Consider the following 19192-nt stretch of genomic DNA (forward strand, 5'->3'; position numbering starts at 1 on the left):
CATTTTAAATCTTTGCGTTAGTCTTTACTTCTTATGCAGTTTTTCTAATTCTCTGTTAAAATTCTTCTTTCTATGGAGTGTGTTCTCTGTGACAGGTTCATAGAGCTTAAGGACAAAGTAAGCACCAATTTTCCAGAGTGTTGAGGACTCTGACTAGTTCTAAGCTGTACGTCTGTGAGCAGTTAACTCCATGTATGTCCATAGCTGTGTAATGGTTTCTATACAGAGTTAAGCACATGAATAATTTGCTAAATTCAGCTGATTCATAATTGGTGTTTTAATAGTAAAAAACTTCCAAGCATCTTAGGTAAGCAAAATACTTATTTTAAGTATCTATTCCTGTAACACAAATTTCAGTGTCTGTAATCTGTAAGAGAAGAATCTAAATATATCCAGTGCTGCAACTGTGAAAGAAGAGAATTCAATATAGGCCACGACCCAGAAGAGCACTTTAGCATATGCTTCACTTAGAGCACATAAGGAATTCTGTTTCAGTAATACTCAGCTACTTGGTTTCCATGGGATCATTTTGACTTCTTAAAATTGAACAGTTTTATGTACCACGATGCTATAAAGGAGGCTGGTATATCAGAATGGGATCACAACCTAGAATAAGAGCTTGTTCTACAAATATAGTTAGTTACCCTCAAGTGCCTTTCCACTGCGGTTTTCAACTCTTCTCCTCCAGTGTCAGCTAGTTCAGTCTCTCAGACTTTCTTAAGCCACCTGTTTTGCCCCAGTGGAGTAAGTTATTTGACCTTTAAAAACACGAAAGTAATTCTGGAATGCTGCACTTGTTAAATGAACACAGGTAAGTGGAGGGAACTAAGCGTCAGTTCAGTTGGATGAAACTGAATCCTCTACTGAAGGGTCCCCAAATGACAGCGGGTGAGTAAATGCACACTAGGAATGGTGGGTGTGCAGAGAGGCCTCTTGCAAGCTCTCTGCCAGCTATAAAATACACAAGTATTTTATAGATGGAATACCAGTCAAATGTGGAATGTACCCATTAGAGATGCTTCCTCCATCTGATTACAGCCCAGCAGGGAGATTGTGTGGGCAAAAAAAAAAGCATTCGATTGTCGGTGTTGGTTTGGTTTCAAGAAGTACATAAAAGGCTGCTGCCCCAGGCTGCAGTAAAGGTGCACATCTATACGTGAATCTTAGGTCTCCTACAATAAGGGAATGAATGCGAAGTATTTTCAGGAGCATGACCTCTGTAATAAAACAATGCCTTTCAGTAGAGAAAAACCTTCACTTAAAAATCTTTGTAAAAATCATGATTGGAACATCTTCATTGTCAGCAAACAATATAGCAAAACCCAGACAAAATAAAAGAAATAAGTATTATGTGGTTTTAAGTCTTGTCATAGAGGAAAAGCATTAAGGAATCAACGGAAGGCAGAAAAGATGACAGCTATTTAATTTCCACAGTGAGATTAAACAATTTTAATCACTTACAAACATGGCTACTTTATTTTAGATACATGTGAACAGCTACAATCTTGAGCCTGAAAACAGAAATGACAGAAGTGGCAAGACTGCTAAGAGCGGGAGAACTGAGATGATCTGCCATAATCAAGCAGAGTTTAAAGAGAGTGTGAAAACAAACACTGGAGTTTAAGTAGTATACAAAATCTTTTGGAGACAGGAGAGAAAAAAATTGTTTCTTTTTTCTATTTCTCACACCCATCTACATATGCCTAACGAGAAAAAAATCTCAGAAGATAAATTACAGATAATGGCTGTAATCTTATGTATACTTAATATCATCTTAAATTGGGCAAAGTGAATACACCTCTGTGTCAGAGAGAAAGAAGCTATTTTGGGAAATTAAGAAACAGAATTTTTATTTTGAAGCAATCATTAGTTGGTGGTACATCTGCTAGGTACATTAATTGAAACTGTCAAAGAATATTAGTTAGGATGAATACCATGAGAACCATGAGAAAACCCAAACCAAGAGATACATTCTTTAGTTCTCTTCCCCTTTGGATGTGTAGAACATTGGTTTTGAAGGACAAAAGTAGAAAAAATAGTAGTTCCACGTTAGTGTCATCTAGGTGCAAGCGTGTTGCAAAATCTTGTCTGTGCTGCTAAAGTTGCTACCACACTTCAGAAGGGGAGACACGGGGAAACTGGAAAGTCTGTCGATGGGTTTCATTAATCCAGCAGTCCTTAAGTCTTAGGAATCATTGCTTTTTCCTTCCGCCTCTTGACTTTCCAGCAAGGCTTTGGATGATGGCACTTCTCCACCCTCTGCTCCTTCATCTAAAAAAAGACAGAATTAAGCATTTATATGACACACATTCTTGCAGCTTTTTTAATGTAGCCAAATATTTGGGTTCACTGACCATCTCGGTTTGGGTTGGCTCTTTATTACCACAGTCACGGGTGCTGTAGAAAGAGAGATTAACTTGAAAGATAAAGAACTTGCAGAGGCGTCTTCCAAAAGCAATTGCCTATTGGTGCGGACTTGCCTGCTCCTTGCACATGCTGATCAATGTGCATTTGGTTGTAAGAAACAGATTGGAGATAACTTTTCATTATTGTTATTCTTTTTTTCTGGGTCATTTCCAAAGTCAAGATAGAATATTGCATTCCTCTGAGCATTGCTTGGTTTCAGGTAGATAACATTACAGCTTATGAACATGCCAGTTATCTGGCTGACCTTCTTTGCCAAGAAATACCTAGGAGGATTCACCCTGTCTTCACAATATGAGGGGATTTTTTTGATACTCTGATTTGGAAGTTCACTCTTCCATGGGTTAGTGTTGAATGCTTACATGACTAGTATAAGTAAAAGCTCCCCAGCATGCACGGCCGTAAGATGAACTGTTCCACCCTGTCACTTTTGATGCTCAAATTCTCTCACTGAGAAACAGGAACTCCTCTTGCCTTGATTTCTTTGCAAAGCATAATAATTTTCACACCACCTTCAAGTCCCACATGGCATTACTAGTGCTAATAGAACAGTTTGTATGCCCAAATCTGAGACAGGCCATAACTTTTGGGGGCAAGGAGGGGTCTGCTCAGCATCGTTGGCTGTACCGTCTTCCAGGTCCTACCCACTTTAACGGTCATAATCTAAGGGGCACATTTAACTCATAAGGCAGACAGGGTAGAGGTAAATGGTTTGTTAGAGGAAATCTAATCTTTTAGTTGGTAGCACTTATGTGTGTGACAGGTGCTAAGCTGCTGAGTGTATTAAGATAGTTGAACACAGTCACCTAGAAAAAAAATCAGCAAACAATAAAAGTTATTGTCAGAATAGTGCCCTAAAGCAGATTACCAAATATGAGAGGCCAGTATTGCCTCTTTGCTCTCAAATTTCTTGCAGACTCCTCCTCAACCTTTGGATCACCAGTTACACCAATCAATTGTTTAACATGGTTCCAGTATGGCCTCTCACCAGAACACCTGTGGGAGGTCTCAGCCCTCTAAAACTTACACACCATCAGAGGATGATGAGACAGGATACAGGTGGTCTTCATTTCAGTGTTAGGCTCTGAGATAAACAGCTGGTGCCAAAATCTCTCCTGTGCATCTCGTCAGAACATTAATTTGGTGCGGCTTGCAGAGTACATGGAAATTTATATCACACAGCTGTGACACTTGTATATTCATAAGGAATATATGTGAAGTCTCTTTTCTCTTCTAAGCCAGACAAAAGGTATTAGCGCATCCTGTTCCCAACCACTAAGACAGCAGCTGATGGCATTTTAGAAAGAGGAAATGTATGATCCAGTGAGCATTAGCTACATTTGAATCAAGATGGAGAGAGTCCTCCTCATCATTTCCCATAATCTTCATCGAATCTTTCGGAGTTGAAAAAAAAATGGGGCATGCTTTATATAGCCACATGTTCCATCTTCTCCACTTTTCTCATTTATCCAATCTCTTTGTTCTGAGCTGGAAGTGACTTTCTTGTTTTTTAACAACTTAGTGTTAAAAACAGAAACAGGCAAGAAGAGATGCCCGTTAGAGCCCCGAATGATTCACAAACTGTTTCCCTGTCACAGCATTTGAGCTTCCAAACTTTCTTTCCATTTTGATAAATTCTTCTCGTTTTGCTTGCTGTCATAACTTGCAACACAATGAGGCTGTAATTCCCATCTGATACTTGTGGAATTCCCAACCTCAAAAAGCATCCAAGCAGTCAGAGTGGACCTAACTGTATCCTGTGTTCATTTCCTATTACCACTACTGCAAACTGCTGATAACAGAAACTGCTCCTTCCAGGCACGCTCTGGCACAGCTACGTGCCAGTGACAAAAGCAAAGAATAATTCCATGCTCTTAATTGTTCTTCAAATCCTGGCAGTGCTGGTCCTTGTATTTGTAAGAAAGCATCAGTACATTTTGCTAAAACGAATGTAGCTGTGTTTCATTTCTTGTTCTTAATGCATGGGATGGGCACCAGGAGAGGAGGATTATTCTGTCTGGAGGGCTAAGTACGTATTTTATGCTGTGCTGTAACATTTCTTTTAACAAGACTTTCACTCCTTCATGTTTATTTTTATCCAGGTTAAGAAAAAAAAAATTAAAGACAGAATTTTTGCATGCTTTAAAAACTATATTCTTTCCAACTCTTAAACCTTCCAGAGGCCAAAATGAAACACATGAGGAAGTTATCTACAGCTGTTTTATTCTTTTGTGCTTTGTTTAACCTGGTTTTGTGCATCTCCCTCAAGGTTCACTGCTCTGAACAATACAAAGGTTAGTTACACATAATGTAGCAATGAATATTTCAGTGGGTTGGACTAGTCACTTCACTTCCACAGCTCCTGACACGAATAACAATATAAATTCCCACCTACCTCCCCTTTGATAAGGGAAACAGTTCTCTCCTGCTGGTGCCTGACCCCTGATCATGGCACACGATTCGTGCCAGGTGGAAGAGCTTTTTGGAATAAAAAAACCCATAATATTTGAAAACAAAGCATTAAATGTTAAGTGACTGTCTGTACTTTGGAATGGATTTCCAGTGCTCCAGTTGCACGCACCTGGAGAAGATCTGTAGGGGCATACTTTTCATATTCCCAGGGAAAAATCTCTCCTTGAAACAAAGGAGTTTTAACTGAGGCTTATCTGCCACCATTGCGCCTGGACTCACAGGGCTCCCAGCATTACTTTGAACGTACTCTGACAGTGCCCAGTTGTCCTTCCCACTTTCCCTTCCAGATTCCCCCAGTTCCCCTCACTACTGCCCTGCAGCCTGAGGGTATCTGACCTTGTTGTCTTTCCCTTTTTTTCTTTATGTCCACCCTCCCTCCTTCATAAATCTTTGCCCTTTCCTTTTGCAAAAGTAATACCTCCTTCCAGCACCCATTCAGATTCTCGTTTTCCTCTCTTTCCGATGTTCAAGCCAGGATGTGGTCATTCGGTCCCTTCTCGCTCCTCCTGGAAGCAATGTTTCTACCTGCCCTCTTCTTCATCAGCAGTCCTTTGAGAGGCCCATGTTGGATTTGGATAACAGAACCCCAAATACGTTAATATAAACTAAATCATCAAAGAAAGAACAGCTTGTAATCAAAGGAATCCTTCCCCCCATGTCACTCCTAGCCTTTATGGTGGTTTAGGAGGCTGTGAATCTGTGAATTCTAACATCCTGCAATTCCTTCAGGCAACACAGAAGCAGGACATACATCCTCAGAGCCTGGGAATCCCTCCTATAACCTACTTCAGTTTCATGGGCCCTCCACTCCTCAGCGCAGGTCTGCTTCCCTTGTGCTGCCCCCACACCACCAGTTGCAGTGGCATTTGTCACAGCAGCAACAGTGATGGGCCTGGGAAGAAAGCTACTTCCAAATCAGAACCTAAAAAAGTAGGGGCAACCCATGCTCAGGGCCAACCTATAATTCTCACCTCATAGGCATTAGAAACCAGATTTTCCCACATCCAAAAACCCCCCTGAAATCCCCCTGAAAGTACAAAAAACTCAAATGTGAAGACAGTGTTGATTAAACCTCTACTAATCAACAGAGCAACATATCAAACTAAAGCACAGGGCAAAATACAACACTGGTCTCAGATAGCAAAGTTGAAAGCCTAATAGCAGAAGTAAATCACTGTAAACCCTACTCTTTATGTATATGCCTGAGTTAGGATGATAGCAGTAATCAGATTAACAGTGCAGCTTGCTGTCTAAGCACAGCTTGTGCTAAATTATCTCAGTGCAGGTGCAGACTCTAATTTATGGCTGAGTGCTGGTTTTCCAAGCTCCTCAGCAATACAACTGTGTTTGCTCTTCCTCAGGGGAACTAGAATTCAGTTCCCAGCACCATTCCCCAAGCTGCTGAACACTGAGTCTGTGGGTGGATATGGCAGACTTAGTCTGGGTTAAAATTAATTTGTCTCATCAGGAAATACAAGTGCTAACTGCTTTGGAAGGTTGAACTTAATCATAAATGTAGAAATAAATATTAGTATTGATGTACAAACTGCATGCATGGTGGCAGAAGTCTGAAGGAGAAAGCAAAGGATGACTGTATAAAAACATCCATTTCTTGAACGTGCAGGCTTTACCTTCTGAAACGGAGAGCTCAGCCAGTTTGTGTGGCAGGTCTGAAGTTCCAGCACCAGCAGGAGAGCCCAAAATGTCTGGTAAGGCGTTCCGGCGGCCTGCCCGTCCTGATGCTGCAAAATCTGTGACCACAGGCTCCACATCAGTCATTGCTGACTCCTTTCCTCATAGCAACATCTGCATATAGAACAAACATAAGAAGAAAACAGCTGTAGCCCAGATGGATGCTAATCACCTGTTCAGCAATACAATAGCCATAGGCTTTGCCCAGTGGGTCTTTTGTTATTAAAAGCCATATATTTCAATACTGAGTGCTTAAGCTTTATTTGTGCCCCAGAAGAAGATAAAAGAATCTCTGTGCATTTCCTTATGTTGCCATTTGCACATCAGACTAGCACAGTGAACAGCTCTGTACCTACCAGAAACCTGTGGATAGGTTCAGCAACAGCCCCTTCTGCCAACCACTTGTATGTCTTTTTGTGACCTGATCCCACTTCTTAAGCGGTTTTGCCATACAACCACTTGGAAGGGAACTGAAACTCTATTTTGTCATAGTGTCTCTAAGAATCAAAGCATGTTTTCTTTATTATGAATCTTGTTAGAGCAAACTCTTCTCAGAGGAGCAAATTATACAAAAAGGATCTCTCAAAAAACAGACATAACATTTCTTTATCTTGCAGACATCAAACCATCTGCTTTCCTGTGTTCCTTGTTAGCTTGGTTTAACCTCAGCTTGTACATGTGACTTTTATCTAATAAATAACTGAATCCTGGAAATAGTGCCCTCCATCCCTGTCTCAAAGTCCATTGAATTGAATGGAAAAACTCCTGCTGACCAAAATAGGCTTTGGATGAGGCATAGAGGAGTTCGCAGGATCACACCCCAGGGCACCAGCTTAAGTGAGAACGCCAGCCGCAGAAGGAGGTGATACTTAGCTGCAAGTGGCCCAGAGTGTGAAAACTGACATTAGCAACTGTATTATTAAGAATCACCATCATACCAGAATTGTACACAATCATTTCTGATAATTAACAGACTCATTTCTAATAATTAGACAGGAATTGTTCAATTAAAACCAATATTTTTTGTTCTGTGTGCAATGTGGGAACAGGAATGTTGTGTCTGTGTAAATACGGTCAGTGCTCTGTGTGGGAGGGGATACAGATGGGGCTGGAGACCAATCTGATGGAAGGCTATTGGCTTTCGGTTGACAACTGGCTGTATTTAGCATAAGAATTGGATAAGGAAAGTCTTAATCATTTTAGCGTTGTTCTTATATGAAGCAAGCATCATACTCCCCTTTCGAAAATCCCGGGAAAGATCAGTGCTCTCATTTCATGGACAGAAAAACCGAAGTAGGTAGAGATTAAACATGACTTGCTCTGATGTGCAGGGAGGGAGGGGCAGAAATTTGATTCCTGATGCTGACCTGGCGTTTCCAGCACAAAGAACATTTTCCTTTTCTCCCTCAATGTGCCTTTCAGCTGTGTCACTCCAAGAACAAGAATAAATATTCTTAATCTTCTTTGTGTCTCTAAATCCTTTGTAATAAAAGAAATGAATCCTTCTTGGCAAGAAATGAAGGCATGAGTAAAAACTGCAAGTCTGAAAGATGATTTGAACGTGCAAATAAACCACTGTATTTGACCAGTCAGTAACTGACAGTTCTGACCTGGAGATTTAGCAGAAAGTTCCGGTCTTGCATGAAAACAGTCAGGTCAAGTCCAAATGAATCTTTTCCATAAGTAGCAAAAATATAAATACTATACATGGACATTCAAGAATGCAACTTTGAGAAAATATACAAAGTATGTCTATCAACATGCTCGGTTAGATACAGCATTATACTATGTATTCATTAAAATGGGTGAGGTTAGGGCTTGACGAGAAATATCAAAATAAGGAGAATGAATCCATATTTACAGAGTCTCATGGCTTTTTGTGGGTGTTCATATTTACTTAACTGTAGATATCCTAAATATATTTCTCCACATGCTCACCAGAGCAAGTAAAGAGACTGTAAATTACACATCAGAATAGAAAATACTCAGGATCTCCTTTTGCTTCGTAAAGCTGTTAAAATTTGTTCCCAGTGCCAAAATACTGCAGTTGCTGCAGTTCCTGCCCATTTCAGTTCGGCCATTTAGTTGGTGAGACAATAACACTGCTGTGAGCTGACTGCTGTGCACATAAACATCTACAGAATGACATTAACGTCAAAACACACCACAGACTTTCTCAGACCTGTCTTGTGGATTTATTTGTCTTTTCTCTCCTGCATGGATGTTTTGGTCCCTGAATGGCTTCTTTTTAAATGGAGAAAATCTGCTCTACAACTCATACTCTGTGAAACTACGCTCTTCTACAATGCAATTTCATCTTACCCACCTTCTGCACTTGTTTCAAATCCCTCCCTTTCCTTTCCAGCTCATCTCTTTCTCCCTTGATGTAATCTTCTTTCATTGCATAATACTAGGAAGATGATGAAGGACGTAGGCTAACACGCTTTCATGTATATGAATTTTGATTTATGCCTTTGATTAAAAGAGTGTGCAGAGACAAATCTAGAACATCTGTCAGAGAGAAAATCAGCTCATCATTATCCATCAGGCTGGTGGCCATAACTCAAACGTAGCTATCTGAAAATAATAAAAGTACACATCCTATATATGTAGCAGTTACCATTATGCTTTCACCTTTTTTTTTTCTATACTACACTTAAGGTATTGGAGGCTGAGAAGACTGAGTTCAAAAGTTAAGGGCTACCCACTGCACTAGCACAGGATGACTGCTAAGTGTATCTAAAGACGAGGGACGACCCCAGCAGACTTAGAATTGACATTACAAATAAAAGCTTAAGTCCATTTAGGTCCATATAAATCAAAACTTAAGTCTACCTCAAAACATACGGCAGACCATATTCAAAATCGCTTGCTGCTGAACTTTAGATAACCAGCATTTCGTTCTTTAATGTTCTAAGGAGTTTTTTCATTTTCATTCTGATGTTCTCTTATAATACTAAGGCCTACACCTAAGTAAGGATGTAAAGTTTCTACGTTCCTCATATGTTTCGATCTTTAATTTTTTTAACATATCCATCAGGAAATAACTATCTTTTGGCATCTTCTTGCATCTGTTATGTGTAGTATTTTTTATGCTTCCTCACAGGGTAAATAATAATCACAGTGTGCATAGCATCTATTTTCCCAATTCTGCTCCTCCTCCCGCTGGCAACATCTCCTTCAGCTTCACTGAACTCATTTTGCTGTAGCGTTATCCAAGTTAAAGATACTTACATCATGGCAATGCCTGCATGCAGTAGCTTCTCTCAGCTTCCAAATTACTGTTGTCATTTTTCTCCCATGTCACTGCTCACCAGCGTAATGGTGTGCAGCTCTAAAAGAATAGTGACAGATTTATGGGGCAAAAGGTTCCCAACTTCCCTGGCTCCCTTTTTTCCATAGTAAAAACCAGGCCACCCAAAAGCAGAAGCGGACTGGGTGGGAAACAGAGTTGAGCCAGGAAGCAGGCTGTTTGCAGAGGGTCAACAGTAGGAAGGCAGGTGGACCTCCCAGAAAAGCTCTCCTGCTAAAACTAGAGGCCAAAGGCTTTGACTGGCACGATAAATAATAAAAAAGTATCCCAACTAGTACTCCATCAGTACTCCATGGCACCAGACTAACTTTGCAGCTCATCAGCGGGCCTTGACACAGCACTAAGGGCTTTTCAGGAGTACTAGTTCATCTCCTCATACACACCTCTGAAACCCAGAGGCCACCCGCATTGCACAACAGACCACTCTGGTGTGCAAGGGAGAAGGAAATGCGCTGCTCGGTCAAAACTGGCTACAACCAAAAGTAAAACTCAATTATTGTTGTCTATCAGATATTCAAGTAAGTGTCCTCAGACAAATCAATGGCAAGTAAACTATCAGTGGGTTTTTCTCTAAATGAGACAGCTAGTTTGTTAATCTTTCAATCTTCTTTTGTTGACAGCATAGCCAGCCCCCTGGGGGGAAATGAGTCACAGAAGCTGGTGAGAATTTATTTAAATAAATGACAAAGGAAAAGATCAAATAAGTCTCCTGAAACAACTTGTGTTGAGGATCAAGGGAAAAAATGCTTTACGGTGCTCATTCATAGCAGGTGCCACGGTCCACATTAAATGTCAGCGCTGTCTCTCCCTCACCCCATCTGTTAAGGAAGTAGATAAATCGCCACCATACATATTTGTGAAAGCTCTTTTTTCTTCTGATCTTTTTACACAGAGACAAAATACTGGTTTTGTTCTGCGTGGAAGGACAAACTATTCCTCGGGAAATGTCAAAAGGTTCCTGACGTTGGTATTGTTGCAACTCCACGCAGAAGGCTAAAAGACCAAACACATCAGTCTCTGCCACTCAGGCACTTCTCTCCCCTCAAAAACTTTTCTCTTAGGTCTTAGGAATAGTCTCTGTCCGCACTATCACTGAAGGCTACACTTCCTAAACGCTGTTCCTTTTGAATGCCCCTTAGTAGGAACAAACTGGAAAGCATGAAATCCTCTCACAAACACCTGAAAAATACAATAGCCAAGTAGGACTTTCAGAGCCAGAGTGACTGATTTTGTGTCTTGATGGTCTCTTCCTGTAAGATGCATTTCAGCATCTTACTTTATTCAGAAAGAACTTTATTCCTGTGTGACTGAGACAAAAACCACATCTCTTTGTCATGCAGTTGCCATGCTTTCACATCCTCTTCTGCTGCATCTACAGCCTGATGGCTTTGCCTCCTCTCCCCAAAGATCTCAGAATAGGAACATTCTCATTATACATGCTCATGTAATCCTTATGCTTTATCCTGTACCATTACTGGACCATAAAAAAAGGAAAAAAAGCTAGGAACATTCATGCTTTTAAGGAAGACAGTCCAGAGATTATTATGATGACCAACAGTAGCCTGGGCACTCGCATAACAATTTTGTGAGAAAAATTTCTTTTATGTGTTTTTTCACATCAGTAACATTTGTAACACACTCATAAGCCTAGTGCTGGGAAGCACACAGAAAGATAAGCAAGTGGTCTTTACCATATCTATATCAAACACAAGAGTCTTGATTCTGTTTGGGGCTTAGGACACAAGAGACCACACATTTCTTAATACACAGAAGCAATAGAGCTAGCTATATGAAAGTTAGAGTGAATGGCTCAGGAAAAAAAGTAAATTTATTAGCTTTCAGGATTTTTAATACATCACTAAAGTTGAAACAAGAGTTCCTTTTATTATTTCATGTTAGAAAGATAATTTGGGTTTCCTGTACCAATGGAGATGGCCTCTCTAGTGCATGTTCTCTGAAAAATTCATGAGTTGTTTTCCCATACAGGGAAACCAAATTATATCCCATCTCAGTAGATCTACAGTGCAGAAGCATGTCTGAGTCCTTCTACATCTACTGGCTCAGTCTGGATGTTACAGCCCAATTAACACACGCTATTTTGGGGATGATAGTTTAAAGTTTGGTATATTGTACAGCAGGTTTTCACTTTTGGTTCTTTTCAGTGTACACAGCTGAGCAGACATTTAACACAAATGTGTGTTTCTTCTGCTCTGGATACGTGACCCACTCTACACTCTTGCACCAGGAGCAACATTCTTCCTGATAATGCGCAAAAATGGCTTCCATACATGATTTTTCTAGTCCCGAACTGGTCAGCCTGAGATACCAAGATTACGCCATTCCTCCATTCCCTGCCTCGGTGCTCTCAGAAGCACTGAATGAAGGTCCAAGATCATGATCATGTCGTTCAGATGCTCCTCAGTTTGGGGCACCAAATCTGAAAACCTTGGCTAAAGCTGTAGGATAAAGACAGGAGCTGATGAATTTTCCCCCTTGGTGAGTCCAATTTCTAGATAAATCTTGTCTATGCTTTCAAGGGGAATGGTTGAATATGGGGAATTAATTTTATGAAGTATTAAGAACCACCTTACCAATCTTCAGCTCCAAATGCACCATGTATCTTAACTTTTGCTGTCTCCTGCATACAGTACCTAAAAAGTGCGTGCATGCACTTGTATAGATACTGCAGCTGAAAGGACTGCTGTAAGCCAGTATGCCACCCCAGCATTATAGGTATGTATGGCATGAAACCACTTTCTATGCAAAAGAATGGGATTGACTTTTTTCTTGCTCAGACTGCTAGTTCAAAACTTTCAGTTGACTTTTCTGATCACTTCCATAAAGTCAATATTATACTCATGGAAAAGACAAAAGAAAAAAAGCCACATAACTTATTAGTTATGCTGTTTTTACACTTTTGGATAACGCGCAGATACCATGGTGCGGTTCACCCTCTACAAACCCAAACAGAGCGGAACAGCTTACTGTGAGCTGGGTTTGACCCTGAGTACGCACAGTGCCCTGATGCACGGAAGAACACATTACAAAGCTAAGAGCAGTTCTAAGTAATGGTACCATTTTCCCGTTGTGAAAGAAAATAAGGACAAGAGGGGAAGGGGTCATGATGCTGACAACTGAATCAGAAGTTATCTGCAGCAAGTAATAAACGAAGTGACATTAGCTGAAGGCAGTCAATACCAAGCAAGCCAGCAAGTCACTTTCCAAATGTCTCTGAGTGACCAAAAGCGATGACAGACATAAACTTTAGTTGACTTCACAGGAAACACAATTCAACAGGGAAGAAACTCTAATGTATCAGCTGTGCTGGAAAGAAATCAAACGCGTCCCCTACTATGGAATAAGAAATGAAGCTCAATGGAAACAAACCAACAACCAACCAACCTAATTCTTCCTCTTATATTTTGGCCATTCATCCTCACAGAGTTTTCATTCCTTATTGCAAAATGTATAAATATCGCCTGTCCCACATACCCACGAGTACACTTTCAGCCACAGAGCTCCACCCTTCCAAATCCTTTCTTAAGATTTGCATCTGGCCTGAAATCCAAGATAAGTTTGACCACCCATGGGAACATACCCAAGGAGTAATTTAGGCGTTACTTAGAAATCATTTTTAAGGCTAATTTTGTAGAGGCCCTGCAACTACAACATTGCAGCTAACTTGTATTTATGATTTTTTTGTATTGCCAAAGGCATACAAGGAATTGAGTATTCTTACCGTACTACTTAGTCTTGTTACTAGTCATACACGCATCACACCTTTCCTCCAACCTCTCCCATCTCCTTGTTCCTCAGCCTTTGAACTTGAAATTCTTCAGGGAAGAATCAAGACTTTTTCCCTCTGCTTTGATACCTGCTGACCCAGCATCCCACGAATGCTTCCTACAACACAGACAAGTCGACAGCTACGTAAGCCGGCATATGTGTATGTCTGTACTGTATTCTGTATTAGAAGCAGCAAGAGATTTGATTCTCTGCTTGCCAGCTCTGTGGAAGAAAACTAATCTGACAAAGCCACTGGGAAAGGCTGAGGCAGTAAACAGCTTGTGGCATACTGGAGTACACTTATACAATGCACTCTAGTAAAGCAATTAGCACACTGCAATATAAAATGCAATCGAGAGAAGATGAATTTACAATTTAGCAGATATATGAGAATGGGACAATCCTATGCACATAACCAACACACCTATGTACCCAAATTCTCTTATCAGAGAAGGCCCAGGTCTTCTTGAGATCTTACTGACATGAATGCGGAATGTTTCCATCTAGTTCAGAATGACTCAAAGGGTACTGCTATGGACAGGGAGTCCCCAGGAATGGAGATCCTTGTGGAAGTGCTTGCAGAAGAGAAGGAGTTGCAGAGAAAGAGGAGTTGCCCGGGAGCAACACGTGGGCACAAAGGGCTGCAAGTCCGGAGCACAAGGATGACAGAGAAGTAACAGGCATGGGGAGCCTGTTATGGTGTTTTTGTATAGAGAGAAGGGAAGATTAACTGAGGGTCCATCTGAGATTAAGAAATGACACGGCAAGCTAAAGTAACATAGGAAGAAAGGAGCCTCTGGAACCTTAGTGAGGAAGAGGAATGAAATCAGTAATGAGGAGCTTCTTTGGAGGGCAAGTGGGATGGAGGCAGGGAGGAAGGGAGGCTTGGAAAAGTTTGGGGAGCATTTCAGGAGACCAGCTCTGCTGGAAGATGTGCACAAAGATGGGCCCTGCAGAGAAGTTATCAATTAGCAGCAAACTAGCTAGGCAGCAGTGAAACAGGCTTTTTTTTTTTTTTTTTGCTTAAAGGATTATATGTGTAATTATCCCAGTATGCCCACAGGCAGAAAACCTAAAGAGTCTGCACAAGAAATACAAGGGCAATTTACTACACCAAGGATTCTTTTTTTTTTTTTTTCTGAGGGGATAAATTATTTTGTTAACATGACATGTGCCACAACGTCTAGTTAACTGAACACAGAGTACCTGTGATGACCTTTACAGACTGACGTTGTGCAGACCCCTCAAAAGAACAAGCAGTTGCAATATGAGCTTCAACACAGACATGCCTCTTTTTTGCCCTGCCAGCAGCTCCCTTCCAGGGAGAAAAGTCACTGTTTATTTCATATTCAGACCTCCAGAGGGTCTTCCGGAGGCAGAACTGGATTTGGGGAAAGGACACAACCCAGTGCATCTGTCCATCTGGCCGTTAGGTGGTGACCATCTGGCAGCGAGCGGGACCTGTGTGTGAACAGCAGCAGGCGCCTTGCTTAGCCCCTAAGCCTTCGAAGCATGAGGCTATTTCCCTTAAAAAGCAAGGACAAGCTCTCAGAAGCACTTTAGTGTTTCAGCTATGCAAATGAAAGCTGATTTTTGATTTTATTTTCTTTGTCATAGCCAGATAACATTCCATAATTATATAAAAAAACAGATTAATCATATCTTATTTGTATGAGTCTTCCTCTTTCAAACCTACAAGCTGTACTTTTTATGGCCTGGATCAGACCTGGAGAGCATCCCACCCTATGCATGGACTTCTACCCTGGTCAGCTTCAGTTGCACCTTACTGATGTGGAAATACTTGTGTTTAGCTGGTTTATAGTCACACCCCTTAGTGCTTCTTCACCTGAAGACAGGCAGAAGAGGATACTCTCTGTCTTGTAATAATATGGTTCATGTCTGATAAGCACTTTGGAAGAGCTAAAGTGTAACCAAATCCAAGCACCATTCTTCTCCATAAGTTGTGAGTAAAACTTTCCTATTTTAAATTTTTTGGTTTTGCATTCTGGTCCTACAGTGCCAAACACACAAGGAGAAGTCACGATTTCCAGACCAAGAACTACTCATAGCAGTCTGTTCTAGTTAAAAACAAACAAACAAACAAAACCCCAAAACAAATAACCCCCCCCAAAAAACAACACACAAACCAAATTAAAGTGAAACTTAGTAAATAAATGCTACTTATTCAGAGAGGTCTTGATACAGCATTTAAATCAAAGTCAGCCTAATCCTCAATTCTATTGAGCAATCAAAGTACTAATGTACTAATAAAAGCTAATTTTATTTTCTTTAGGATAGCAAGCTGCAACAAAGCTTGCTTGTTTTTGTCATGAGTGATTTTGTAAATGGAAACACTCCCAAGTTTTTATTACTCAACTAGCTTCCTTAAGCACCAGCCTGAAAGGTAAAGCAGTTGAGAACTTCAGCTATTTCACTAACGTTTCTCATTGATGAGAGAATCTCTTCCACCCTATTAACAAAAAGCAAATACCAGCCCAAGCGCTGCTAAGGTATCTTGTAGACATCACCCCAACACTATACTCAAACATGGTTCTCAGAGTCTTAGCAGTCTTTGCTTTCACCATGAAGCTCTGCATAACTATTTCGCCCCATAATTATTTATTTTGTCTCTCACTTCTACTCCACGAATGATCTGGGTTTCTTGACCTATTCCACAAAAGCTTCTGTAAATCCAATCCAAAATACTTCATTTAGCATTCTTCACTGGATAGGATGTTGGAAATAGAATCATGTTTGCACAACTCAATAAATGTTTAGTTAGTTAATAAAATATTAATATTATTTTATTAACTCAGTTCAAGGGTAGTAAAAGGTCTTTGATTTTCCAAATATAAGTGAACTATTGTAGAATAATTCTATAAAGCCATCTCAGCTTGAGGGAGAGCTGGTCTACCCGCAAGTTTTTCCAACTACAGTTTTCTAAATAATAGAAGATGCTTTCTTTCCCTAAAGACCTCGTCTTGATCATGTCCTTAGGCCACCACAGGTGCTGGAAAGTTCTACAAAATAATTTTGGGTCAGTTTGCCCTCAGGGGAAGATGAACCAACAGAGATCACTGTGCTTTTTACAGTAATTTGATGACTTTGAGTCAGCCCAGGCAGAAAACAGCCATTTGGGATGTGAAATCTAACCTAAACAAAATGGAGCTAACCCTCAACTGCAAGTCACCTTGGTGCACTGAAGCACCCTTTAACGAGTTACGGCAGTTTCCTACTGCTGTGCCCGACATATCAGTTAACATTGACAAAGATGAAAAGTCAATAGGACATATGGCTACATTTTGAGAAGTTATGTTATGCAACTTATCTGCACTGTCTTCTAAAATTGCATTTTAAATCTGGACCTTTAGTTCCCTGCTCTGTATGTTCCATTTATATTTTATTTATGCCTAAGCACATATTTTTTGCTTCAGATACAATATTTCTTCAATATTAAATGAATCATTTTTCATTTTCATTTCATTCTCCAACACACATCATGCCTACTCTAATACAATTCCACTCAGGTCATATCCTCTGGAGTATACCTGTTCAATCTTGGCAGTAGTCCCGTTTACTGACTTTTATGAAATTACAGATAGAAAAATCGGCCCCATACCATGGTGACTCACCAAGACAATAGACTGAGATTCGAGAAATGTGTCTTCCCTTAGCCCTATAATTTAAGTTAAATAATGACCTTGATTCACAAGACTTGCCAATTATATTTACAATGGACTTTAACTTACAAATAAAAAAAATAAATTCATTCAATTACAATTCACTGAAAGATATCCTGATTGTATAGGTTTACATTTTGATCCTGCAGTTATGCATGTACATAACTATATCTAATTGCAAGGCTTCTGTTCCTTCCATTGAAATTTGATAATACAGACAGGAGACAGCACTAGAAATGCGCTCTTTAACGTTCAGGAGCAGATCACTGGCTCAGATTTGTCCCACTTGGATTTGGAGGTAAGAGTTGTCTCCAGCAGATCAGACACCTGCCAATGCAGTCCCTGGTTATTTGTCTGCACCAGAAAGTCTGTGGCTGCACCTTAACGGTCAGAGACCGCAGGGTATTTACATACACACACAGGCACAAACGATCAGAACAAGGCAAGTCTCAGATTTACTCCTTTGCCAGACAATTTTGAGACTGGGGGAAAAACTTACCAAAATTTTCCACAGAATAGGGAGTATGGGGGCACAAATATTTGAGAGCATCTTATCCTTAAATTTTCTGGGAGTGAGCCAGCTACCCCCTGCTCCACTGAATAGTACCAATGAAACAGATTTTCAAATAAATGAAAATAATAACCCCAAACCCACAATCTCTTGAGGAGTAATGGTGGAAACAAATAGGCTATATGATTAGCCACAATACACACTAAGAACTTTTTTCTTGCAACTTATTTTGGATTAATTTTACTCTTCAGGTGAAAGGTTTATCTGTGGTACTACACTTGCTCTGCCTTCCTATTTTTAGATGACTCCATTTGTTTCCTCTGCGTCTCTGCTGAAAGGATACGAGTGCAGAGGAGGGCAACGAAGCTGGTGAAGGGCCTGGAGAATAAATCTTATGAGGAGCGACTGAAGGAGCTGGGACTGTTTAGTTTGAGGAAGAGGAGGCTGAGGGGAGACCTCATCGCTCTCTACAACTACTTGAAAGGCCATTGTAGAGAGGTTGGTGCTGGTCTCTTCTCACAGGTAATTAGCGATAGAACAAGAGGGAATGGCTTCAAGCTGCAGCAGGGTAGGTTTAGTCTGGACATTAGGAAAAAATTCTTCACAGAAAGAGTGGTTAAACACTGGAATAGGCTGCCCAGGGAGGTGGTGGAGTCACCATCCCTGAATGTGTTTAAGACTCATTTAGATGTGGTGTTAGGGGATATGGTGTAGGGGAGAACTTTGACTCGATGATCCCAAGGGTCTTTTTCAACCTAAATGATTCTATGATTCTATGATTGATCACAGCGATTTATAAACCTCCCGACTTTCGTGCTATTTCAGAATGTCTCTTTTTTCCTATGAGAATAGGCCTAATAGGTGAAATTCATACTAGTTATAAGCCTGAACAAGTCAGTGGAATTACACCTGGGATTCATTTGTTTAATTTCTTTAGCCTTTCAATATACTTCTCTTTTATGAAAGTATGAATCATCTCTATTACCCTCCGATGCCCTTAGCCTAGGACATTAAAACAACCTTCCTATCTTAGAGCTTCGTGGTTACAGACTAGTTCTGTAAAATAGGCATATTTCGATCAAAATTCTAGTAAAATATACGAAGGAAATTATTTTATGGTCTCCCTGAGCTTACTTGGCAATTGAGGAAAATTATTGTCTTTCAAAAAAGTAAGCCCTAAAAGCAAATCCCTACCTCTAAATATTATAGCCTATCTGTTGTTCAAGAACAAACATCAAACAGTCATTTCCAAGGAATGCACTGGGCTGGCAGTCAGATAATTGCCACACAGTTGAATTAACGTATTTTAAACTA

The 19192-nt window shown here is 40.3% G+C and overlaps 1 protein-coding gene across 5 annotated transcripts in view; it reads right to left on the reverse strand.

Moving 5' to 3' along the window:
• Positions 1-1397: 1397 nt before the first annotated feature.
• The window catches only part of PKIB (cAMP-dependent protein kinase inhibitor beta), a 59496-nt gene continuing 41701 nt past the window's right edge, over positions 1398-19192 (reverse strand). For 4 of the 5 annotated variants that reach the window (XM_063331076.1, XM_063331079.1, XM_063331077.1 and 1 more), the window contains exons 2-3: positions 6528-6702; positions 1398-2271 (exon numbers count right to left, since the gene is read on the reverse strand). In XM_063331076.1, coding sequence (XP_063187146.1) covers positions 2186-2271; positions 6528-6675 — 234 coding nt within the window. In that variant the 5' untranslated portion in view covers positions 6676-6702 and the 3' untranslated portion in view covers positions 1398-2185. Of the gene's footprint in view, positions 2272-6527; positions 6703-13640; positions 13664-19192 lie in introns of those variants that run through there. The other variant, XM_063331080.1, reaches the window with a different exon arrangement.

This window comes from Chroicocephalus ridibundus, chromosome 3 (genome assembly GCF_963924245.1).
Source record: "Chroicocephalus ridibundus chromosome 3, bChrRid1.1, whole genome shotgun sequence".
In the NCBI taxonomy this organism is placed as follows: domain Eukaryota; kingdom Metazoa; phylum Chordata; class Aves; order Charadriiformes; family Laridae; genus Chroicocephalus; species Chroicocephalus ridibundus.